This window comes from Bufo bufo, chromosome 6 (assembly GCF_905171765.1).
Source record: "Bufo bufo chromosome 6, aBufBuf1.1, whole genome shotgun sequence".
NCBI lineage: Eukaryota > Metazoa > Chordata > Amphibia > Anura > Bufonidae > Bufo > Bufo bufo.
Genome location: NC_053394.1, coordinates 95,465,836 through 95,492,546, shown reverse-complemented (window position 1 = coordinate 95,492,546; position 26,711 = coordinate 95,465,836). Strand labels below are relative to the sequence as shown.

General features: G+C 46.3%; 1 protein-coding gene across 1 annotated transcript in view; it reads left to right on the top strand.

Moving 5' to 3' along the window:
• The first annotated feature begins 367 nt into the window (after nucleotides 1–367).
• Nucleotides 368–26,711, top strand: part of CCDC6 (coiled-coil domain containing 6) — a 60,518-nt gene continuing 34,174 nt past the window's right edge. Inside the window, exon 1 of the mRNA XM_040435902.1 lies at nucleotides 368–735. Coding sequence (XP_040291836.1) covers nucleotides 478–735 — 258 coding nt within the window. The 5' untranslated portion in view covers nucleotides 368–477. The remainder of the gene's footprint in view (nucleotides 736–26,711) is intronic.

Below are 26,711 nucleotides of genomic sequence, written 5' to 3'. Positions count from 1 at the left end.
TTGACAAGAAATAATAAAGTTAGGGCCGGCGCAAAATCGCTGAAATGTGTCTCGCCCTTTAGGGCCAATACACTTTCGTGTGAATGCAAAACCAAAAAAAGCTGCCCTAACCCTGGTGACATTCACCTGCCCTTGGGGCCTGTGCTAGGCCGTGTGCTCCTCCTCAGCCTCACAAGGGCCTGTCTGATGATGTATCACTCTATCTATCCAGTTCTCGGCAGATTTGGCGCTCTCCTGAGACAAGTGGTACAGTCGCCCGCCGTTCACAGTGTGGCCTGACGGGGTCGCTGTGGTGAAGCGACCTAGTTTGTGACTGAGCGGTCGCTCCCTCTTGGCTCCGCTCTCTCTGGTCGGGGAGAGTGTGCGCAGTGCAGTGAGCGCTCACACAGTGGGCGAGTGTCTGGCTGCTGCCGCCGCCGCCGCCGCCTGTCCTGTCCTGTGTCATCCCTCCCGCCCTCCCAGTCATAAGCCGCGGTGATGGCGGACAGCGCCAGCGAGAGTGACACGGACGGAGCGGGCAACAGCTCGGCCGCCATGCAGACGTCCTCCTCAGCCTCTTCCTCCGGGAAGTCGGGCATCGTCATCTCGCCATTCCGCCTGGAGGAGCTGACTAACCGCCTGGCCTCCCTGCAGCAGGAGAACAAAGTGCTGAAGATCGAGCTGGAGACCTACAAGCTGAAGTGCAAGGCGCTGCAGGAGGAGAACCGGGACCTGCGGAAAGCCAGCGTCACCATAGTGAGTAGTGCAGCCCAGGGCGTCACCTGAGCACCTGCAGGGGGCACTGCAAATCCCAGCATGCCGCCATGCCCTGCTGAGGACCTCCAGGTGTCTGCATGGGCCTGGATGGGATTGCTGGCACTTGTAGTTCTGACACAGATGAGTCACGTGTGGTTCTCCCAGCTCCAGTCTATAGGCCCCAATCCATGATAAGACACTGGCATCTGTCCCCAGCGCAGTCTAATTCTCGGGCACAGAAATGCCTCCACAGGCTGCCAGCTGGCACCGCCATGGCTGGAAATAACAGATGGCGTGTGCTGCTGATATGATTGGGGAGCGTCTTTTTACACCTCCTTCTATCACTTGGATTATTTATATCGATCTCATGTCCAGGTCCCCAATATCGGGGGTCCCCTCACCGGATTAGTGGTAGTGCAGGATGGTCCACCCCTGACAGAGCGCCGTAGAAGTGATGTCATATGTGCACTTGGGGACCGCCGTTCTCAGGATCGTTGGGGGTCCCCACCATTGGACCGTTTATAACTTGCGCTACTTTCACACTCGCGTTTTGGGCGGATCCGTCATGCCGTTACAATAATACAACCGCATGCATCCGTCATGAACGGATCCGTTTGTATTATCTGTAACCTAGCCAAGACGGATCCGTCATGAACTCCATTGAAAGTCAGTGGCGGACGGATCCGTTTTCTATTGTGCAAGATTGTGTCAGAGAAAACTGATCCGTCCCCATTGACTTACATTGTGTGCCAGGACGGATCTGTTTGGCTCAGTCTCGTCAAGCAGACAGAATAGAGACTGATCGGAGGCAAACTGATGCATTCTGAGCGGATCCTTTTCCATTCAGAATGTATTAGAATGCAAACTGATCCGTTGTGGACCGCTTGTGAGAGCCCATGACAGATCTCACAAACGGAAAGCCAAAACGCCAGTGTGAAAGTAGCCTTACCCTTTGTGGGATGACCCCCTTAAGCTTACACATAAGGTAAAGCTCTCTTTAGGGGGGCCTTCTGACTCGGGTTAGTTTTCAACATGCCCCATCCCTTGTTCCTGACGGAGATGAGATGCTGCCAGCAGCTTTCTCCCCTCTCCTCTGTGGATCTGAGTGGGCACGGCTATGGTGGACTTGGGTCTTGTGTGAATGATCGTTTTCAGCGGGACCTGTCACCATGAAAATAATCTGCAGGTTATAGAGCAGGAGGAGCTGAGAAGATTCAGTGTAAGGCTATGTTCACATCTGTGTTAGAGGCCCCCGCTCTGGGCGGTCACAGACGGAGAGAAAAGTCCTGCGTGTAGCGAACGCTCCTTCTCCCGAACTGAATTGTTCCTGTCAGTTTTGTGCCGAATCCGGCCCTTCCGTTATTTCCACTCTTATAACCAGACAGAACCAAGGAAATAAATAACTCTGAGGTGAAGTGCCTTTATTAGGCCAAGTTCTCATGACCGGTGTCATCTGCGTCCGTGCCGCAAATGATAGAACATGTCCGATTCTTGTCCATTTTGCCCCTGGGGCCTGCGGGAAGTGCAGCGTGCGTTCGTCCCGGGTCCGCATTCTGCAGACCACAAAATACATGAGCATGTGCCCTTACTAGTATTGTATTCATCTAAATCTCTCCTCGTTCTGAGTCGAGGAGTCATGTGGGCGGTCCTCTTCAGTGAGCGACAGCCGTCCCGGTGTCACTGTCAGGACCGCCCGCAGGAGAAGAGATTTAGGCAGGGGTGAGTGAACTTCTGTTTTCAATTTCGGCGCGCAAGGTTCGGGATATCTAAGAATTCCATTATGAATTCCACTACCACCGACCATAACAGGATCCATAATGGAACTCTTAAATATCCCAAACTTTTTACGCCAAACTTGAAAACAGAAGTTCACGCAACACTAAATCCAAGTTTTACTCCATCTTTTTCCATAAGACTATATGTCAGTCTGCTCAGCTCCTCCTGCTCTCTAACATGCTGCCTGCAGACTGTACTAGCATGTTCATGGTGCCAAGTTCCCTTAAAGGGATCCTGTCACCTAGATTTTGGGTATAGAGCTGAGGACATGGGTTGCTAGATGGCCGCTAGCAGATCCGCAATACCCAGTCCCATAGCTCTGTGTGCTTTTATTGTGTAAAAAAAAACCGATTTGATACATATGCAAATTAGCTGGAGTTGAGTCCTGTACATGAGATGAGTCAGGGACAGGACTCATCTCAGGTTAATTTGCATATGTATCAAATCTTTTTTTTTTTACACAATAAAAGCACACAGAGCTATGGGACTAGGTATTGCGGATGTGCTAGCGGCCATCTAGCAACCCATGTTTTCAGCTCTATACCCAAAATCCCGGTGACAGGGGTTATCCAAGACTATTAAATGCCCCCCGGACACCAGATGTTTTCATCTGATTGAGTGAGGGGCCCAGGCATATGGGGGGCATTTAATAGTCTTAGATAACCCCTTTTAAGGCCTCTTGTAAACGACCATATTTCTGTTCCGCATTTGTTGCTTATCGGAAGCGGACCCCTTCATTTCAGACAGCATACTGTGCGTTGTCTGTTCTAACATGGGGGGATGCGGGTTGTGCAGAGGGAGAAAATGCGATCTGCGATTTGTGGACCCCAAAATGGATACAGTCATGTGCTTTACGTTCACTACCTCGTCTTCTACACTAGTCCCAGTAAGGAATTAGGCCTGCTGGTTCCCAGTACAGAATGAGTGGTCACTCCTCTCAGGAAGGCATAACCTATTATGAGGCGTTTAGTGCAGAGCCAGGGGTGCCAGGAGTCGGGTCCCATCTGATCAGATGTTGATGGCTTAGGCTGGGTTCACATCATGTTTTAGGGCTCTTTCACACCTGCGTTCTTGTCTTCCGGCATAGAGTTCCGTCGTCGGGGCTCTATGCCGGAAGAATCCTGATCAGGATTATCCTAATGCATTCTGAATGGAGAGAAATCCGTTCAGGATGCATCAGGATGTCTTCAGTACCGGAACGGAATGTTTTTTGGCCGGAGAAAATACCGCAGCATGCTGCGCTTTTTGCTCCGGCCAAAAATCCTGAAGACTTGCTGCAATGCCGGATCCGGAATTAATGCCCATTGAAAGGCATTGATCCGGATCCGGCCTTAAGCTAAACGTAGTTTCGGCGCATTGCCGGAGCCGACATTTAGCTTTTTCAGAGTGGTTACCATGGCTGCCGGGACGATAAAGTCCTGACAGCCATGGTAAGTGTAGCGGGGGAGCAGCGTACTTACCGTCCGTGCGGCTCCCGGGGCGCTCCAGAGTGACGTCATTCTGGAGCGCCCCGGGAGCCGCACGGACTGTAAGTATACCGCTCCCCACTACTACTATGGCAACCAGTACTTTAATAGCGTCCTGGGTGCCATAACACTGAAAGCATTTTGAAGACGGATCCGTCTTCAAATGCTTTCAGTACACTTGCGTTTTTCCGGATCCGGCGGGCACCTCCGGCAACGGAAGTGCACGCCGGATCCCAACAACGCAAGTGTGAGAGGCCTTATGCCTCTGGTTGATGTACACGTTTGGGGAAAAAAAGGATACAAAAATGCAGCCCACCACATTCTTGCATCCTGCACAGTCCAGTGAAAAAAGTGTACAATGGAACTCTATGGTGAACGGATGCCACTGTATGGCATCAGTCTGAGGCATCCGTTTAACGCATACGTTTTTTGTAGATGGGAAAAATGTAATGTGAACCCAGCTTTATCCTGAGGAAATACTACGCACTCGGGAACCCCTTTAATGGAGAGCCAGCCCTTGTTCACATTGGTCATAAGTGTATATATACTAATGCACCCGTCTAGTACCATGTGCTTACATTACCTTATGGCATGAGACAGTAGCAGTATCAATTCTGACATCTATAAGGCAACAGAAGACGTAGGATTGTGTCACTTGGCACCATTGATCGGAGTCACTGACCGCGCTGTCCGCCTCGGTCACCACGTACAGGTCTTTTCCCCAGGAAGGAGGAGGTGAACTGCTCCTCCGACTCAGGTTTGTACGTCTCACGTACTCATTCCAGTTTAATCTCTGGTTTGCTGAGTGAGTAGTGAGAAGACCGGTAGGATTACCCTGAAACGTCTATCTCCAGGGCAGCATCATGGAAAACGAGGCCTTACTTACCCTTTATTAAGTGCTTTTTGCATCTTACTAGGAAACACATTTCTAGGAGAAATTGTGATGACGCAGAGAAGCCGTACTATGTTCTGGTAATCCCGGAATGACCTTCTACAAGTCAGTGCTCCTCTAGAAATGATTGCATAGTCTCAAACAGCCTGGCTCCCCTGACACCGGGGCTGCCATAGCATTCCTGATGGTGGCAGTTGTCAGGATCTCATTACTGGGAGCTGAGCCCAGGCTAAGGCCATATCCTAGGCACCTAGGACTATACAACTGCTACTTGGCACTGCCGATCTGGACTTTACGAACAGGGTGTCACCGCCACTTGATCGCACTGAAATTTTTTGTAGAACTTAAAGGCCCTTTACATGGCCCAACAATTGAACATGTCGCTTGTTACGGATGATCTCGCGGTGTAAATGCGCCGCCGATTACCCGATGAACTAGCAAAACACAGGACAAAAGATCATCGTTTCCCAGTGGCAGATAGTGCTATGTGACCGCGATCTGCTGCCGGGAAACAGTATGGGGAAGAGCGATGGCATTAGTGATCGCTCCTCCCCATACTGTAGAGGAAATCGCTGCATGTAATAACAGAGGTCTCCTCCACCAGCGATCAGCAGATTGTTGGGAAGGGACTTTTCCTTGCCGACAATCTGCTAGATCAGGGATCAGCAACCTCCGGCACTCCAGCTGTTGTGAAACTACAATTCCCAGCATGCTCCATTCATTTCTATGAGAGTTCTGAGAAGAGCAGAGCAAGTATGCATGCTGGGAGTTGTAGTTTCACAACACCTGGAGTGCCGGAGGTTGCCTACCCCTGTGCTAGATCATCTTCCCGTGTAAAGGGTCCATTATTCTCTGGGGTTTTACACATCTATGGCTTATTCTCAGGATAGGTTGTCACTGTTAGACCGGTAGGGGTCCGACTCCTGGGACCCCCACTGATCGGCTGTAGGAAGAAGCCATTGTGCTCTGGGAGCGAGTAAGCCTCTTCCTTGTCCATGTGACATCACATTCATAGGTTTCATGGCCTTGGGGCAGCTCAGTCTATTCAAATGCATGGGGCTAAGCTGCCATACCAAGCACAAAAACCATCCAATGGGTGGCGCTGTGCTTGGTAAGCTGCCAGAAGCCCCAGTGAGTATTGTAGTGCATTATATGGGCGGTCAGCCCAGCATAGCTTAAAGACTGAGGATATCTTTTTTCTTACAGACTGCCTCCACCCAAAAGGTGTCACGTTGTACACTGGAATACGTCACTGTAGGATAAGGCGGGCGTCCTGTGTTTTGGGAGGAGTTGTCCTTTCAGCCACCTGACACACGTGTTTTGCACAAGCTTTGTAAAGCGAGTCTTCATAAGGGTGTGTGATCACAGGAGCCACTTCATTAGCATCTTAGATACATATTTTTTTTATTTTTATTGAAGTTTTTTTTGTAGTAGTCCTAACTTCATAGACGTCCATAGAATAATACTCAAGGTGCTGCCTGGCTCTGAGATTTGCCCTACTCTCCTTTATGGCATGGGTGGAGCTTTTTTTTTTCCTGTTTAATCCCTGGAGATAAGTGGTGCCTGGCAGCCCCCATAATATGATAAAATTACACAATAACTGCCAACTAAACCGCCATTACCTGGTGCGTAAGGTTATGTTCCCACTACTGTTTTCAGGCTTTTGTCCGGGGTTACAGGTTCATCATCTGAAGGCTAAAGGGGAACTTAAGTGAATTATTCTGAGCTCTGCAGACGCCTTCACATAGGGCGGGAAAATCCACCCAGAATTTGGTGCGTTTTTTTTTCTTTTTGCTGAAGATTTTATCCTGGGTTTCATTGCAGATTATGTTTTCAAATTGAATTCTATGGAGAAATTAAGCTTCACAAAATTGCATGTTGGGGGTCATTTACTACGAACCCCTGCGCTAGAAACCGGCTTAATGTCGCGCCTCGCAGGTTTGCGGCTTTTCACATGCCTTTGTGCCTTAGGCGCAGAAGTCTTTTCTACACTAGCCTTCCCGCTTTTCGAAAAAAAAAGGGCCATGATGTGGGCGAGGCCATTGGCGTCGGTACATTTATTATCATTTATGCCACTTATTTCCGGGCATAAATCATGACTGAAATCTACAGCAGCTACAAACTAGCGTAGATTTCACTTTAGACGCACAGACTGCTGGAGGAGGCGTGAAAAGCGCAGAATAGACAAATGTGGACTCCATAGGAATACATGTGAAACTTCTTCTGATGCAGGTTTGTCCACCACGTGTGAAGGTGCCCGTATAACGTATACTTTATTCCCAGGATATGCGCACTTACATTGGTCTCTGGGTCACTTTGCCACCTTTCTACCAAGTCCCGGTTTTCCTCGCTTGACTTGTGCTGATCCACTGCTACATTTGCACATTCCAAAGCGAAAATAAATCCGTATGGTTCAGAAGCTCCCAGAATGCGACCGAGTGCACATGGCTGACAGAAACACCAGGTGCCAACCCGGAGATACCATGGGGCAGATTTACTAATCCTATAAGCTGAGGCTGTGTAGACCTGCACCACAGGGGCTCAGACTGGATGAGAAGTGAGGAGCAGGGACAGGCGCTCTCACTTTATACCAGTTATTGGTTGTATTAGGCTACTTTCACACTAGCGGCAGGACGGATCCGACAGGCTGTTCACCCTGTCGGATCCGTCCTGCCGCTATTTCGGCGGACTGCCGCTCCGTCTCCATTGACTATAATGGAGACGGGGGCAGCGCTCCGGCTAAGCACGGCGAGAGGCCGCCGGACTAAAAAGTCGGACATTTAGTACTTTTAGTCCGGCGGCCTTTCGCCGTGCTGCGCCGGAGCTCCGCCGCCGTACCCATTATAGTCAAGGCAGATGGAGCGGTGGCACGGCGAAATAGCGGCAGGACTGATCCGACAGGGTGAACAGCCTGTCGGATCCGTCCTGCCGCTAGTGTGAAAGTACTTTTAGTATACAACAACATTTTATACCAGAATTGTGGTGCAGAGAGAGCAGAGCCTCTAGGTGTAATGGCAACGCCCCCGTTGCTCCTAGAGGCTCATTTGCATATATTAAAACCATGATTTTTCTCAGTAATGCGAGCACATATGAACATGGTATCAACACAGATGCCTTCAGCTGCCAAGCGCACATGTAACAGGTCAGCCAGTGTCATAGGTACAAATCTGCTGACAGATGCCCTTTAATATTAGCATATGGTGAAGGCCTATGGACAGCTCCTAGGAGCTTGGCAGGTGAGTGTGACTCGAACAGGGATTAGCAACCTTTGGCACTCCAGCTGCTGTGAAACTACAACTCCCAGCATGCAGACGTGGCTGTTCTTGTAGCTCCCACAGAAGTGAAAGGAGGATTCTGGGAGTTGTAGTTTCAGAACAGCTGGAGTGCCGGAGGTTGCTGATCCCCGGCCTAGAAATCTCCTACTGGCTCCTTATGTTTAGGGTCACTTTCTATTGTCGTGTATGGTTCCTATTTTATACCACGCCGATTCGCGGTTTTCTCGGTTGCATTCTGACTATACATCTCCTCTGCATTGGCCACTGGAAGGGACGTAGGTTTGTCTGTTTGCTGAGGCATGTGAGGGCCAGGTCTGGCTCTGTTCTGTACCCCCCCAGTGAAGCCCATATGACCCAATTGGGGGGTGTGAACAGGGGGTGCTTTTAAACTCTACTGATTCTGGTGGGAATTGATGGAATCTGGACCTGCGCGGCCAGGCTCCGTCAGTGTCCTATCGCGGGTGGACTTCAGTCTGGTTTCTGTCGTCAGGACAGACTGGCTGTTGGGGCACCTGACTAAAGGTAAGTTGTGAGACGGCACAGAGTTGTTCAGGGCACGAGTTTTGGCACAGTTTTGAACTTTGCGCAATATCCAGTTTAACCAGCCAGATGGGCTCCGGGGGAGGCAGAACCAGTACGGCCTCTTCTGTGTCTCTCCGGTTGTGAGATCTCATACCGGCAGCTAACATCGATCACTGCTGGTAAGGAGGTGACGTGTTGCTGCTGCTTGTGTAATTGATGGCTGTTTCTTTAAAAAAAAAATAAAAAAATCTGAAAGTCTTTGGGGGAGAACTTATCATTCCGATCCAATCATGGCTTTGTGGCTTTTCAATGAATGTGCAACTTTTCTAGTCACAATCTAAATTTTACGCTGCCCTTGCCAAGTCTGCAAAAGGAAGGGCGTGACGAGGGCATGGGAAGGGGGGGGGGCTCACTGACAGGGCCATAGGCCCGGGCTAATTCATCATTATGTATACCTGAAGCTAGCGTAAATAAGGACTGAAATCTACGGCAGCTCCGAGCTGCCATAGATTTAATTCCGGTACATCACGGCTGGCATAGCGCACATAGCTGCTAGCTAGTATGGCCTCCTTCAGACAGCAGTAATGGGGGTGCATTTAAAGACTGTTACATATCAGGAGGACTTGTTTGCCATTCTGTGGGTTGGCAGCAGCTCATCAAGCACCTGCCCAGGATGCATGGCAATTAGTTCTTGTTATCCTTTTCCTTCCCATCATGTATAGTCTCAGAGATACATATGGGATCTAGTGCCTAGCGTGAGATATAGCTATATACCTCTATGTTCTGTATGAATGTAGAAGTAGGGATGAATGAATGGTTGAAAGGTGTCTGGGCTCACTACAAGATCATTATGTTAGCTCTGGGGGATAGGAAAGGACAGGGGTGGACTGGGAACGTAAAGTGGCCCTGGAAAAAAAAAATTATAATGGTCTCATGTTGTAGGTGGGCCAACACAAGTAGACAGGGCAAGCACATGTAGGCAGAGACCTGCACAACAGTATGAAACTGGGTCATTTTCCAGAGGATGGCAATACAGTAGAATTCAGGAGGACACCTGCGGCCACTGGCAAGGTGCATACGTGCCTGATGCTCCTGCATTAATTAATGAGAACATCAGGTCTTTATGTACCTGGCTGACTGCCACTAGGAGGGCACTGGCCCACCGGGAAATTTACCTGTAGGGCCCCGGGAAAGGAGCAGGAAACCTACTGTGTATGTCAATCCACTACTGAATGCAGGAGAAGGTGGACCTGAAGGATAGACAGCAGGGGGCGCTACCAGAGGGGAAAAATGTAATATGCGGAAAAATAAATAAATTATTTATTGCATATAATATATACAGCTATATTACTTTAAAATGCACTATTTAATACTTTTGATGGAAAAGGCTCTTTAACACATTACAAATGCATATCCAAGCCTGACTGAGGGCCTAATGAACCAGACTAACAGCATGATAGGGCACATATGAGGGTGTCAGTACGGATCAGGCCTGTGTTGGGCCAGGATTTCTGGCCGTCTTAATTTGGTATTTCTCGAAAGCAGAAGACAGACATGAGATAATAACTCTGACTCCTCTAAACCTAAGTGATACTAGCAGACTTTGGTTCTGTTATATTTCCATATAATCACCACGACGGCACACAAGGAGATTGACCTCTGTAGGGGCAGGAACAGAGAGGTTTAAATCTCCCCCCCCCCCCCCCCTCCTTTTTTATATATATATATATATATATATATAATCTATCTATCTCTTTATATATATATATATATATATATATATATATACACTGCTCAAAAAAATAAAGGGAACACAAAAATAACACATCCTAGATCTGAATTAATTAAATATTCTTCTGAAATACTTTGTTCTTTACATAGTTGAATGTGCTGACAACAAAATCACACAAAAAAAAAAAAATGGAAATCAAATTTTTCAGCCCATGGAGGTCTGGATTTGGAGTCACCCTCAAAATTAAAGTGGAAAAACACACTACAGGCTGATCCAACTTTGATGTAATGTCCTTAAAACAAGTCAAAATGAGGCTCAGTAGTGTGTGTGGCCTCCACGTGCCTGTATGACCTCCCTACAACGCCTGTGCATGCTCCTGATGAGGTGGCGGACGGTCTACTGAGGGATCTCCTCCCAGACCTGGACTAAAGCATCTGCCAACTCCTGGACAGTCTGTGGTGCAACGTGACGTTGGTGAATAGAGCGAGACATGATGTCCCAGATGTGCTCAATTGGATTCAGGTCTGGGGAACGGGCGGGCCAGTCAATAGCATCAATGCCTTCGTCTTGCAGGAACTGCTGACACACTCCAGCCACATGAGGTCTAGCATTGTCTTGCATTAGGAGGAATCCAGGGCCAACCGCACCAGCATATGGTCTCACAAGGGGTCTGAGGATCTCATCTCGGTACCTAATGGCAGTCAGGCTACCTCTGGCGAGCACATGGAGGGCTGTGCGGCCCTCCAAAGAAATGCCACCCCACACCATTACTGACCCAATGCCAAACCGGTCATGCTGGAGGATGTTGCAGGCAGCAGAACGTTCTCCACGGCATCTCAAGACTCTGTCACGTCTGTCACATGTGCTCAGTGTGAACCTGCTTTCATCTGTGAAGAGCACAGGGCGCCAGTGGCGAATTTGCCAATATTGGTGTTCTCTGGCAAATGCCAAACGTCCTGCACGGTGTTGGGCTGTAAGCACAACCCCCACCTGTGGACGTCGGGCCCTCATATCACCCTCATGGAGTCTGTTTCTGACCGTTTGAGCAGACACATGCATATTTGTGGCCTGCTGGAGGTCATATTGCAGGGCTCTGGCAGTGCTCCTCCTGTTCCTCCTTGCACAAAGGCGGAGGTAGCAGTCCTGCTGCTGGGTTGTTGCCCTCCTACGGCCTCCTCCACGTCTCCTGATGTACTGGCCTGTCTCCTGGTAGCGCCTCCATGCTCTGGACACTACGCTGACAGACACAGCAAACCTTCTTGCCACAGCTCGCATTGATGTGCCATCCTGGATAAGCTGCACTACCTGATCCACTTGTGTGGGTTGTAGACTCCGTCTCATGCTACCACTAGAGTGAAAGCACCGCCAGCATTCAAAAGTGACCAAAACATCAGCCAGGAAGCATAGGAACTGAGAAATGGTCTGTGGTCACCACCTGCAGAACCATTCCTTTATTGGGGGTGTCTTGCTAATTGCCTATAATTTCCACCTGTTGTCTATCCCATTTGCACAACAGCATGTGAGATTGATTGTCACTGAGTGTTGCTTCCTAGGTGGACAGTTTGATTTCACAGAAGTGTGATTGACTTGGAGTTACATTGTGTTGTTTAAGTGTTCCCTTTATTTTTTTGAGCAGTGTGTATATATATATATATATATATCTCTATATATATCTATATCTATCTCTCATCCTTACTTTGGTCCGTTCTTGCCTCATAGGTCTCCAAGGAGGAGCAGAAGAAACCAAAGAAGTCGTCAAAATGTATATCATATTACAAACGGCTACCGGATAACCATCCTAAAAAATAATGTTATGACTGTATTGCAAGTATTGTTTGTGAGGAACATCCCTCACTAATATTTAGAGCTATGATACAGGAAGAAGTTAAATCCTCCTTATCTAATTTGTCCACGACTCCTAGGGGACCTCTTCCCCCTAAACGACAAAAAATTAAGATCGCCCTCATCCTCGGATTCCGAGGACTTGGGGGAGGATGCCTCCTCATCCAGGCATTGGGATGAAGAGGACCTTGCTTCAGAGACGGAATTCTCTAAGGGCGATAGAAAATTCTGTTTCGCTGTGGACGAAATGCCGAATCTATTAAAAGCGGTGAGGGCCACTAGGGGGGTGGAAGAGGTGCAGAAACCCCATTCCATCCAGGAGGAAGTGTTTGGGGGTCCAAGGGTTAAAAAAAAAGTATTCCCTATTAATGAGAACATAAGAGAATGAGATCCCTAAAATAGACGTGCAAGTGGCCGAGGTCAATAAGAAGACATCATTGCCTTTTGAAGACTCATCCCAGTTAAGGGATCCCATGAAAAGGAAAGATGACAGTCTGTTACGAAAATCATGGGAAGTAGCGATGTTTAACCTTAAATCAAATATCGCCGCAACATCTGTCGCTAGATCTATGTTCCTTTGGCTAAACGAACTGGAAAACCATATTAGGGATAAGACCCCTAGAGAGGAGATTCTAAACTCTATCCCCTTGCTGAAATCAGCCACGGCTTTCCTGGCTGATGCCACTGCTGAGTCGGTAAGGTTCTCAGCCAAGATCTTTAACTAAGCAGAACAAAACGTAAGATCCATTTCGGCGATCGATCTCAAAGGGTCGCTGAATCTAGAGGTGGACTATCTCAGTCGGAGGAAGTTAGACCAGACAGAATGGTCTCTAAATACAGAAGTCTTTCAAATGATAGTAGACAATCGGGGGCGTTCCAGAAGTGGACCTGCTTGCTTCAAGGGAGAATACGAAGGTGGCAAGATTCTGCTCCTTAAACCCCCGGGACAATCCCTGGGCATTAGATGCATTTACCCTAGCATGAGACTGGGGTCTCAGTTACGCCTTTCCACCGCTTTCACTCATTCCAAAAGTGATTCAAAACATCCATGAAGACAATAATTCTAATAACCCCATTCTGGCCGAAGAGAAGCTGGTTTTCCTCCCTCAAGAAACTCTCTATCTCGGATCCTTGGCCTCTTCCATACAGGAAGGACCTTTTTCATCAGGGACCGATTTTACATCCCAATCCAGAGTTCCTGAGACTAACAGCTTGGATCCTGAGATCCAGATACTGAAGTACCAAGGTCTTTCAGATAGTGATAACCACTCTTAGAGCATGCAGGAAAAAAGTAACTTCCGCCATCTACCTGAAGATATGGAAGAAATTCTGTTCCTGGTCGGGGAACCCGTCCCTGAACCTGAAAGGACCAAACATCCAAATAATCTTGGAGTTCTTACAGCAGGGGCTTCAGCTGGGGCTTAGACCATCCACCCTCAAAGTCCAGGTGTCGGCTCTTGGCGGTTTCTTCGACTCTGATCTTGCAAACCACAGAGGGATTAAAAGATTCATTAGAACAGCTTCCAGTCTTCGACCAACTCTAAAATCTCGTGTCCCCTCCCGGGACCTTAATATTATTCTTACTGGCCTAACACTATCTCGCTTTGAGCCACTAGATGATTGTTCTATCAAACTAATATCTTTTAAAACCGCGCTACCAATTTCATTTATGCCAGCCTGAAGACTGGGTGAGATACAGGCCATTTCCATTAGAGAACCTTACCTGCGGGTTATGGAGGATAGAATTGTACTCAGATTAGATCCGGGGTTCCTCCCAGAGGTAGGGTCAAATTTTCATCGTGACCAGGAGATAATTTAAAAAAAATATTTTTTGTATTAACCCTTCAAACGACAAAGAATCAGTTTTTCATACCATATAATTTTGTATATCTCCTTGTGTGCCGTCGTGGTGATGATATGGAAATCCGGAATTAGTCTTACCGGTAATTCAGTTTCCATGAGATCACCACAATGGCACATTATTCCCTCTGTTTTGTTTTAGTTTTTTTCGGGAGGACTTTCTGGTGGGTATGAGGTAATACCTTCTAGGTTATATTATCCTTTGTCTATGCGTTAACCACCACCTTTTGCTCTTTGTAATTTTGGAAACACTGGTTTTGGTGGGAGGAGCGGATTTAAACCTTTCTCTTTTCCTGCCCCTTCAGAGGTCAGGGGTCAATCTCCTTGTGTGCCGTCTTGGTGATCTCATGGAAACTGAATTACCGGTAAGACTAATTCTGGATTTTTCTATGTTGGCCCCGTAATCCATTTTGTAAAGTCCTGTATCTGCCAGATTAAATTCCACTGCAGTAGACAACATTCCTTTATACAAATTTCCCCTACGCACAATGTTAAATCTGCTATCGTCTGCGATCTGCCTCTTCCCACACCTTAGGGCGCAGTCATGAAACAATACAGAAAGTTGCAGCTCCAGCATTTGTCGCTATCCGGGGAGTTCATTGTTTAGTTGACAGATCTTTGCAGAGGCAAATGTTCCACCGTAGTAATATCGAAACCCCAATGATATGTGAGCAGATTCCTAGGATTAATAGTATTTCCTTTAGGCCTTCTGCACATGCGGTCCGTGTGCATCCTGCTGTTTTCATGGGGCGCACCGTAATAAAAGCCTATTCTTGTCTGCAAAACGGACAAGAATAGGACAGTTTCTATAATTTGTGGCCCGGCCACACGAATGCAAACAGCACAACGATTTATTTTCCTGACCCATAGAAATGAATGGGTCCGTGTGTGAACTGCAAAAAATGTGGATCGGACATGGACCAAAAATACGGTCGTGTGCATGAGGGTCCGTCACCTCTAAAATCAGTTTCTAAGTAATGCAACATTCACAAATGTGGCACAAACTGTGGTAGTGTGTTCCAGAAAAGCCGGCTACTGTCACACACTACCGGATCCCCATTGACTATAGTGGGGTCTGCCCGTTATCCGGCATAAATGCTGGATTTCAGCTGGACAAATACTGCTGCATTCAGGGGGATTCGTCTGGCTGAAAGCTTGCATTTAGGGCTCATGCACATAAACTTATTTTTTGTCCGCTCATTTTTTTATTTATTTTTTGCGGGCTGTATGTGGAACCATTTATTTCTATGGGGCCGCAAACAAAACAAAACGGAATTGACGCTGCGTGCATTCTGTGTCCGTTCCGGGAAAAAAATAAAACCTGTCCTAATATTGTCTGGGAATTATATTTTATTTTTGGGGGATGTTACAAGGCTTAGAAGTCTAGAAGCAAATCTTTAAATTTTTCAGAAATTTTTAAAAACCCACTTTTTAGGGACCAGTTCAGGTCTGAAGTCACTTTCTGAGGCTTACATAATAGAAACCACCCAAAAATGACCCCATTCTAGAAACTACACCCCTCAATGTATTCAAAACTGATTTTAAAAATGTTGTTAACCCTTTATGTGTTCCACAAGAGTTAATGGCAAATGGTGATAAATTTTTGGCAAATTTTCCATTTTAATCAATTTTTTCCAGTAACAAAGCAAGAGTTAACAGCCAAACAAAATGCTTTATTTATTGCCTCGATTCTGTAGTTTGCAAAAACACCCCATATGTGGCCGTATACTACTGTACAGGCACACAGTAGGGCGTAGAGGGAAAGGTGCGCCGTATGGTTTTTGGAAGGCAGATTTTGCTGGACTGTTTTTTTGACACCATGTCCCATTTGAAGCCCCCCTGATGCACCCCTAGAGTAGAAACTCCATAAAAGTGACCCCATCTAAGAAAATACACCCCTCAAGGTATTCAAAACTGATTTTACAAACTTTGTTAGCCCTTTTAGGTGTTGCACAAGATTTAATGGAAAATAGAGATACAATTTCAAAATTTCACTTTTTTGGCAGATTTTCCATTTTAATATTTTTTTTCCAGTTACAAAGCAAGGGTTAACAGCCAAACCAAACTCAATATTTATGGCCCTGATTCTGTAGTTTACAGAAACACCCCATATGTGGTCGTAAACCGCTGTACGGGCACACGGCATTGCGCAGAAGGAAAGGAATGCCATACGGTTTTTGGAAGGCAGATTTCGCTGGACTGGTTTTTTTGACACCATGTCCCATTTGAAGCCCCCCTGATGCACCCCTAGAGTAGAAACTCCAAAAAAGTGACCCCATTTTAGAAACTACGGGATAGGGTGTCAGTTTTGCTGGTACTAGTTTAGGGTACATATGATTTTTGGTTGCTCTATATTACACTTTTTGTGAGGCAAGGTAACAAGAAATAGCTTTTTTGGCACCGTTTTTTTTTGTTATTTACAACATTTATCTGACAGGTTAGATCATGTGGTATTTTTATAGAGCAGGTTGTCACGGACGCGGCGATACCTAATATGTATACAATTTTTTTATTTAAGTTTTACACAATGATTTCATTTTTGAAACAAAGAAAAGTGTTTCCATAGTCTGAGAGCCATAGTTTTTTCAGTTCTTGTCTTAGTTAGGGTCTCATTTTTTGCGGGATGAGATGACGGTTTGATTGGCACTATTTTAGGGGGGGGGAATGACTTTTTGATCGCTTGCTATTACACTTTTTGTGATGTAAGATGACAAAAAAATTGCTTTTTTTACACCGTTTTTATTTTTAGACTGCGTTTACCTGAGGGGTTAGGTCATGTGATATTTTTATAGAGCCGGTCAATACGGACGCGGCGATACCTAATATGTATACTTTTTTTTTTATTTATGTAAGTTTTACACAATAACAGCTTTATTAAAACAAAAAAAATGACGTTTTAGTGTCTCCATATTCTGAGCCATAGTTTTTTTTTTTTTTTTTTTTTTGGGCGATTGTCTCAGGTAGGGGCTCATTTTTTGCGGGATGAGGTGACGGTTAGATTGGTACTATTTTGGTGGGCGTACTCCTTTTTGATCGCTTGCTGTTGTACTTTTTGTGATGTAAGGTGACAAAAAAATGGTTTATTTAGCACAGTTTTTATTTTTTACGGTGGGGTTAGGTCATGTGATATGTGAGGGGTTAGGTCATGTGATATGTTTATAGAGCCGGTCGATACGGACGCGGCGATACCTTATATGTATATATTTTTTACCAATTTTTTTTTTTTTAACTTTATTTGGGGTAAATTACATTTTTGTTTATTTTTACTTCAAACTTTAATTTTTTTGGGGGGAAGACTTTAATTTTTCACTTTATTTTTTGTCCCACTTTGGGACTTGAACTTTTGGGGGTCTAATCCTTTACAATGCATTCCAATACTTCTGTATTGGAATGCATTGGCTGTATGAGTAATCCCCCCGCATTTAGCCGAGGTGGAGGTGCCTGCTCAATAATTTGAGCAGGCACCGGGTTCCGATCACCGCCCGCCGGTGATCGGAAATACTCATTATGTAGCTGTACGTCATGTGTCCTTAAGTACCAGGACAACATGCCGTACCGGTACATCATGTGTCCTAAAGAGGTTAAACGGAGCCTAACACGAGGCTGGCAAAGTGGCTGCTGGCAGTGCCAGGTCCAGCCACCACCAAGCCTACCTACTGGCCCACCAAAAATGGCAAACGGCGCCACTTTGCTATTTTCGGAATATCCACAGAGATGAATAGGACCGGCACCTATCAGACAACAGGGGCATATCCTAGTGATATGCTCCCATTGTCTGAGATGACACAACCCATTTAAATCTTCATTAAAATGGCAAATATTGGGACGTTTCACATTAAGTTGGGTCCACACCTCCTGCAGAAGAACAGCCTGTCAGAGTTCATCGAGATCGGCCTAGCCAGACACTGCCATTCACCAACGGAACCCATTGACTATAATGGGATCCGGTCACTTTCCAGCAAAATGCCGGCTTTCAGACTTACAAACACAGTTGTGTGCAGAGGAATAGACTACTGTGTCCAGCACAGACAGATACTGGTGCACGCAGCCGGATTCACACTGACTATATTGAGATCTGACTGCTGTCCAGTATAAGGGTCATGCACAAGAACGTTGCTATTTTGCGGTCCACAAATTGCAGATCCGTAAAACACAGATACTGACCAAGTGCTTTCTGCATTTTGCAGAACGGAACAGTTGGCCCATAAATAGACCAGCTGTCATGAAGTACAATATGTGACGAAAAAACAATCTCAGAATGGCCTGGATAAGTCAGTGTTTTAAAGTTATCAGCACTTCCACTGGTCAGATTTGCAAAAAAATGACCTGGTCCTTAAGGTGAAATAACGCTGTGTCCTGAAGGGGTTAAGGAGTTAAGAGAGAGGTGCGGGTCCCACCTCTGAAACCTGCACCTATCAGACAATTGGGGCATAGCCTAGTGATATGCCCCAATTGTCTGATAGGTGCAGGTTTCAATCAGACAATTGGGGCATAGCCTAGTGATATGCCCCCATTGTCTGAGATCGGAATACCCCTTTAAATAAAATCAGTTTTTATGGGAATTCCAACACCATGGCATAATTACCTATTGGTACATGTACGGTGTATGTGGAATATAGGAATTGGGGCAGGGGGACACGATTGCATACTGCATATGTTATGTATTCAGGCCATTTCATAAGCACAAAAGCAAACGCTGTGTAAATCCGAGACGGGCTGTCCTCGCTGCTTCCAGCATGAGGCGGGCCGTGTCTTGTGGCGCTGCGCTGCGCACTGTAAAGTTTCCCAGCAGCAGGGGGGGAGCTGTTAATCATTGAGCCGGGTAGGTGTAGACTGCTTGGATTTCTGCATACAAGACACATGAGAATAAGGAAGCCTACAATGCACCCGCCAACAGAGGAGACCTCTTATGTAAAATGTCATGTTCAAACCATTTGGGCATGTAGCTCTTCGGACAAGGTGCATACCTTGGCCACTGTACGCACTGCTCAGGGATTTATAGTGGATTTTGGTGCAGAAAACCTAGTGAAAGTTGCGTGCAAAATCTGCCTTGTGAACGTAGCCTAAGAAAGGGGATATGATTGTGCAGCGTTTTGGTGCCCCCCCCCCCCCCCTTCATTGGTGCCATTTAATTGATTAGGACTGCATTGTTTAGTCAGTCGTCTTCATTGCTTTCTGTGGGATCACTGCTACTCTGCAATCCTGGCCGCGACCAGTGTCACCGTGTAGCCCTAACCTAGACCGTGCTTTAGTCTCTCACTTTAATTAGAGCCAGCCCGTATGCGTTGTATGGTCGTACCAAGCAATGGTATTGATGGCGCGTGTAGAGCGATCTAGTGTATATGATGTTTCATCCTTTGTTATATGTATTGTGCTTAATAATATATTGTTTGCGTTAGAAATATTTATCCGGCAAACTTGTCGAGACTTCCGTGTGGCTGCTGATTCGGGATAATTAGAGGATTAGTCGTTATATGACTAATAATCGGATAAACATAGGTGTAGTTAAGACATGTGTGATAAAAGAATATATTTGTGTAGGCAGGTGGCGGTTCTCATATATGACTGCTGGTGCATCTTTAACCCATTAACGGCCAGTGACATGCATATCGGGTGCTGGTTGTGTGTGTTACACAGCTGACGCCTGTCTGCAGTGGCTGGTTATCGCCTCATAGGCTGCGTTCAATAGTGATCGCAGCATCTAAGTGGTAAGATGGGGGAGGGGGCTCCTGCTGTCTCCAGTTACCCTCCCCCCTACGACAGGCCTGACATTTTACTGCTCCTATTACACCTTACCAGAGACGAGGTATAATAGTATGCCTGTAAAAAGCGGACGTCTGCAGGTTTAGTTCCCCCAGACAGAAAAGTGAAAAATGGTCCCATAAAAACAAACTTAAAAATGTTAAAAACCTCAAATACCCTACACGTACCGCAAAAAAACAACCCCCTCATATGGCTAGTGCACTCTGCATGTCACAAACGCGCTCTGCACATCCCTATGGGAGCGTTCACCTGATAATATCCTTGCATCCTATACAGTTTTATGGAGCAGCAGCAGCATTGAATATGTTGGATGCTTTTACAATCAGGCGGTAGAGAACATTGGCTGCTCTCCTCCCAGACATGAAAAATTTCTCTTGGCTCAAGACAATGTTAAAGACGTCTAGTCCATTAGCGCTCGTCAAATTATACAGGAATTGGGATGGATGAAGTGCAGGCCTCAGTCTCTGCGTGAAATGTGAAGGACCTCTGTAAGGTATCACCAGAACCATTGCATCTGCAGCAAAATGTACCCTTTCAGACACCTGACGCTGCTAATATAGGTGACATGAAATAAAGTGGAAACATACCTGTGTGACGGCAAACCCCCCAAAAATGTGAGCACAGTATACAATAGACCCGCAGTCAGGTATGAACTCACTGCATCATAAATCGCTGTTGAGAGATGCGTCCGACACGTGGGCCGTGTTTTTCGGACACATTCATGTGTGCGTGTGGCCTCAATGAGAAGTATTGTAATTGTGTGCTGAGCGAAGTAATTGGCGCACCCCTCCCATTCAGCTGATGGCACTCTGCTCGGCGTTGCAGTAGACTGCTTACAGCTGTACTGCTTAGTCTACTTTCACACTCTTGTTTTGGCTTTCCGTTTCTGAGATCAGTTCAGGGCTCTCACAAGCGGTCCAAAACGGATCAGTTTTGCCCTAAGGCCTCTTTCACACGGGCGTTGCAGAAAAATGTGCGGGTGCGTTGCGGGAACACCCGCGATTTTTCCGCGTGAGTGCAAAACATTGTAATGCGTTTTGCACTCGCGTGAGAAAAATCGCGCGTGTTTGGTACCCAAACCCGAACTTCTTCACAGAAGTTCGGGCTTGGGATCGGTGTTCTGTAAATAGTATTATTTTCCCTTATAACATGGTTATAAGGGAAAATAATAGCATTCTGAATACAGAATGCTAAGTAAAACAGGGCTGGAGGGGGTTAAAAAAAATAAAAAATCATTTAACTCACCTTAATCATGTTATAAGGGAAAATAATAAGGTTCGGGTCTCCATCCCGATCGTCTCCTAGCAACCGTGCGTGAAAATCGCACCGCATCCGCACTTGCTTGCGGATGCTTGCGATTTTCACGCAACCCCATTCATTTCTATGGGGCCTGCGTTACGTGAAAAACGCACAAAGAGGAGCATGCTGCGATTTTCACGCAACGCAAAAGTGATGCGTGAAAATCACCGCTCGTGTGCACAGCCCCATAGAAATGAATGGGTCAGTATTCAGTGCGGGTGCAATGCGTTCACCTCCCGCATCGCATCCGCGCGGAATACTCGCTCGTGTGAAAGGGGCCTAATGCATTCTGAAAGGAAAAGGATCCGCTCCGAATACATCGGTTTACATCAGTTCCATCTCCATTCCACTTTGGAGGCGTACACCAAAACGCTGCTTGCAGCGTTTTGGTTACCGTCTGACGAAACTGAGCCAAACTGATCCGTTCTGACACAGAATGTAAGTCAATGGGGACGGATCCGTTTTCTATGACACAATCTGGCACAATAGAAAACGGATACATCCTCCATTGAATATCAATGGTGTTCAAGACGGATCCGTTTTGGCTATGTTAAAGATGATACAAACGGATCCGTTCTGAACGGATGCAGACAGTTGTATTATATGAACGGACCTGCACAAAACGCGAGTGTGAAAGTAGCCTTAGATAGGGAATACATTTATCTACGTGCCCTTTGCGGATGAGATCCGCTGGTGTTCTGATCCCCTGTCAGCCCTCTGTGGTGATAGGTCACCCAGGCCGATGATGTCACCTTTCTGGAAAACAAAGCGGTATCTGTGCTGAAACTGTCTCCCATAGTTTTCAATGGGAGACCGGGCCACAGTTCATGCGGCCAAGGATTTCTCATGTGCGGCTTTACCGACACCTTGGAGTAAAAGCGAGAGCAGGATCGCAGCAATCGAAATGAAAAACCACCGCAGAAACGGCAGCGGATTTTGACAATATGCCCTTAGGATTCTGTCAGGATTTAGGCACAGGTTCCACCAACATTCAACAGTTAAAGGCTATGGACACCTTTTTTTTTAATTATTATTGCATCAAACTTTTTTTTTGGGGAAAAAACCCCATTTCCTTCCTTTGTTTCTTGTTTGTCCCCTGCATCCTTCAGGTTTTCATTGCAGCTGCGGACTGTTCTGTTCCCTTCTCGCAGAGGTCGGAGCGCTGCTCTGGTGGCCCCATCTGCATCTTTGGCAGTTGGAAAGGTCGGGACTAATAGGCCCCGTCCCAGGAACACCCCCAACCACGAGGAGTCGGAGGGAGTTTAATTAATTGGGTTTTCTGAGACATTTTAACCGTTGACCTATCTTTTAGATTGGTCATCGTCTCTATTTCGGTGGGGCTCTGCCCATCAGCTGTTTACAAAGGCACCAGCTCCCAGTAGCTATTAAATTAATGATTATCTGGGACCCCACCAATCATGGGAACGGGGGACCGGTGTGTCAAGCATGTGCACTGTCACTCTAGTCAAAGCTTATTGGACTGCTGGAGATAGCCAAGTGCTCCCCTGTTCTATAAAGATCTATTGGTTGTAGCCCCACAGATCTAACAGTTATTCCTTATCCAGTAGGTAGGGGTTAAAGGGGTTGTCTGAGTTATGAAAAAAATATATTTAGCACTGAAAATCTGATGGGCAGCAATATATAACTAAGCTAAGCAAGTTTTGTGCAAAAAATATATATAGATTTCCTCATTTCCCTAGTTCTTTTCTGGCCCTTTGTTTACATGCAATAAAAACAATCTCTGCCCCTTTCCCCTGCCCTGCTAAGGGCTCTTTCACACTTGCGTTATTGTCTTCCGGCATAGAGTTCCGTCGTCGGGGCTCTATGCCGGAAGAATCCTGATCAGGATTATCCTAATGCATTCTGAATGGAGAGTAATCCGTTCAGGATGCATCAGGATGTCTTCAGTTCCGGTACGGAACGTTTGTTGGCCGGAGAAAATACCGCAGCATGCTGCGCTTTTTGCTCCGGCCAAAAATCCGGAACACTTGCCGCAAGGCCGGATCCGGAATTAATGCCCATTGGAAGGCATTGATCCGGATCCGGCCTTAAGCTAAACGTCGTTTCGGCGCATTGCCGGAGCCGACATTTAGCTTTTTCAGAGTGGTTACCATGGCTGCCGGGACGCTAAAGTCCTGACCGCCATGGTAAGTGTAGCGGGGAGCGGGGGAGCAGTATACTTACCGTCCGTGCGGCTCCCCGGGCGCTCCAGAGTGACGTCAGGGCGCCCCAAGCGCATGGATCACGTGATCGCATGGATCACGTCATCCATGCGCATGGGGCGCTCTGACGTCATTCTGGAGCGCCCCGGGAGCCGCACGGACTGTAAGTATACTGCTCCCCCGCTCCCCGCTCCTTCTATGGCAACCAGGACTTTAATAGCGTCCTGGGTGCCATAGTAACACTGAAAGCATTTGGAAGACGGTTCCGTCTTCAAATGCTTTCAGTACACTTGCGTTTTTCCGGATCCGGAGTGTAATTCCGGCAAGTGGAGTACACGCCGGATCCGGACAACGCAAGTGTGAAATAGGCCTAAGGGAGTGAATACAAGAGCTGCCCTGAGTGCTGGGAGACTCTGCAGCATGTTGTAAGTGTAGAACTACAAGTCCCAGCTGTATAATGACACTGCTAATACACACAGGATCTTCCCCCTACCTTCTTGTGCAATGCTCTCTCTAGTCCTTCAGCTCCTGTGCCCAGAATTGTCACTGCTGCAGATACCCAGTGTGTGCAGCTGAAGGGGTTAAGAATCCTAGGGGCAGTGAAGGGGGGCGTGGCCAGCACAGTGACTCTGGTTTACAGGCTTGTAAACCACCTTTATCAGAGCAGGGAAAGAAGCTGACATCACAGGTCATGTGACCCTCAGTGAAATCTGAGAAACCAGCCACTGGAAATAAAGTACTACACGCACTACTTTTTTGCAGTGCGGACTGCGACACGTGCAAGGCCAGCACACGGTGTGCATGAGGCCTTATTCCGCAGGTTGGTATGATTACAGTGATGCAAAATTGATATATTTTCCGTTATGCTCTACTATTTAAAAAAAATAGTAATCTTATATTCCGACAGCCATAACTTTATTTTTCCATCTACAGAGCTGTGTGAGGGCTCATTTTTTGCTGGACTGGCTGTAGTTTTTATTGGTGCCATTTCGGGATACATAACAATTTCATCACTATTTATTTTTTTGGTGGGTGGCAGTCACCAAAAAACAGCAAACTTTTTTTTTTTTTTTTTTGGTATTTCCTGCACGTGATAAATATTGTTATATTTGAATAGTTTGGACATTTTCAGACACACAGATACCAGTGATTATTTTGGTTATCTAAACGTGTAAAATTGGAAAATGGGTCATTTGAATTTTTAATATTAGTATGTTTGTTTTTTTATTTTTTTTCATGTTAACTTTTTTTTTTTTGTACTCTGTTCCCTTAGGGGATTTGTACCTCTGATCTTCTGATGACAGGTACCATAGACTGCAGTAGGCTAAGGGATTTTCACTGCCTGCCTGTCAGGCTATACCTCTGGCTCAGCTTTGTAGGCAGCTCTCTAGGACAGCACTGGGATCCTTGACAAGGCTCCAGGCTGTCATAGCAATCAATCGGAACCCTGCAATTTCACCCTGGGGGTCTCCTGTCGGAGGGCAGATGGAGCCCCCTCCCTCCCAACCCACAGATGCAGCAGTCGCTATTAACTGCAGCATCTGAGGGGTTAAATGATCAGGATCAAAGTGGTGGTCACCACTGGTGGGTGTCATCTGTATTATACAGGCGGCACCTGCAGTTTATGGAGTGAGCCTGCTTCACACTTCCCTTTAACACGTATGAAATACCGGTATGTTTTTTTTAGGGAGTAAAACTGCCTGTACAGGCGTCTATGACGCTTGTACATGCGTTATTGCGACCTCTGCTATTGACCATGAGTGTTTCTAGGAAACGTGTTTACCACAAACCCTGCTCAGCACAGGGTGTGGAGCTTCTGTCGTATCCAATTCATTACTCACCACATAAACTTATGGAAAGGCATAAGGGCAGAGCTTCAGTAACAAGGTATGAACACTGTGCAAGAAGACAACACACAAAAACAATCCTATAGTGTGCCTGGAGGAGATCATTGACAAGTCAGTCCAGCTGGGAACACACTGTACATTCTCACTTTAACAAAATCCACCTAATGAGAAATATGTGAACATCGCAAGATTGTGTCACAAGACTGCGACACCAGCAGCAGCCAAGCTGTACTGAGAGATATGCGATTTCCTTGAAGAAAAAGCCATATCTGGTAGATATTAGGACTTGAGACATCTTTCTAGGACTTTTATATCATTCTATCCCAACGTATAAGTGTTGAGCTGCAGTGACCCAGCCTGGTCACTACATAGAGTTTGGAGCTAAGGATAGGTCATGAATGTCGAAGTCCTGGAAAACCCCTTTAAATATGTGTTTTAGGCTACTTTCACACCTGCGTTTAGGTCGGATCCGTCTGGTATGTGCCCAGACGGATCCGCACCTATAATGCAAACGCTTAGATCCGTTCAGAACAAAAAAATTTTATTTTTTTTTGTTCATGATAATGCAAACGGATCCGTTTTGACTTTACATTGAAAGTCAATGGGAGACGGATCCGTTTGAAAATTGAGCCATACTGTGTCAACTTCAAACGGATCCGTCCCCATTGACTTACATTGTAAGTCTGGACGGATCCGTTTGCCTCCGCACGGCCAGGCGGACACCTGAACGCTGCAAGCTGCGTTCAGGTGTCCGCCTGCTGAGCGGAGGACAAACGCTGCCAGACTGATGCATTCTGAGCGGATCCGCATCCATTCAGAATGCATTAGGGCTGGACGGATCCGTTCGGGGCCGCTTGTGAGCCCCTTCAAACGGAACTCACAAGCGGAGCCCCGAACGCTAGTGTGAAAGTAGCCTTAATCGAATACGTTCCCTGACTTTTTTTTTTTTTATATATACCTTTTTAAAAACCCCTTTTAAAATTAATGAAATTGGAATTAAAAAGCAAAATTATGATTTAGCTAAAAGAGGATGTATCCCATATGTGTTTATTTTTTGCTGATTTAAAATCTCATTCACACCCTTTTCTTCTAATTAGTTTTTATCCGATTGTTAGATTATTTTTATTTTCCATCTTGTCTGAACTGTTAACAGCATTTAGAAAGATGCTTTACTGCGGCCACCGTAGACCATAGGAACCTGTGCATTGGAGATGACTTCTATGGGAGAGCAAAGGTCATTGTGCAGGGAAGGGCAGGGAGTGAGCTGTAATCATCACCTATTGTGAATGGTGGATCCTGTGTTACGTGTATATAGACATTGTGATTCTGACAGTGCGGATAATGAGATGACTGCTGAAAGGTGATCTCTACCGAACAAAAATTATCAGCTTTTTGTAAGGGTCAGGGAGAAAACCCTGGAAAATTTTAAACAAAGATCTACAAAAATGATTAAACAAATGTTTAAGATAAACTTGATGTCAGCAGTATGTCGTTTGACTAAACACAAGCTGCAGGCGCAGTTTTTACTCTTTTTGAGATC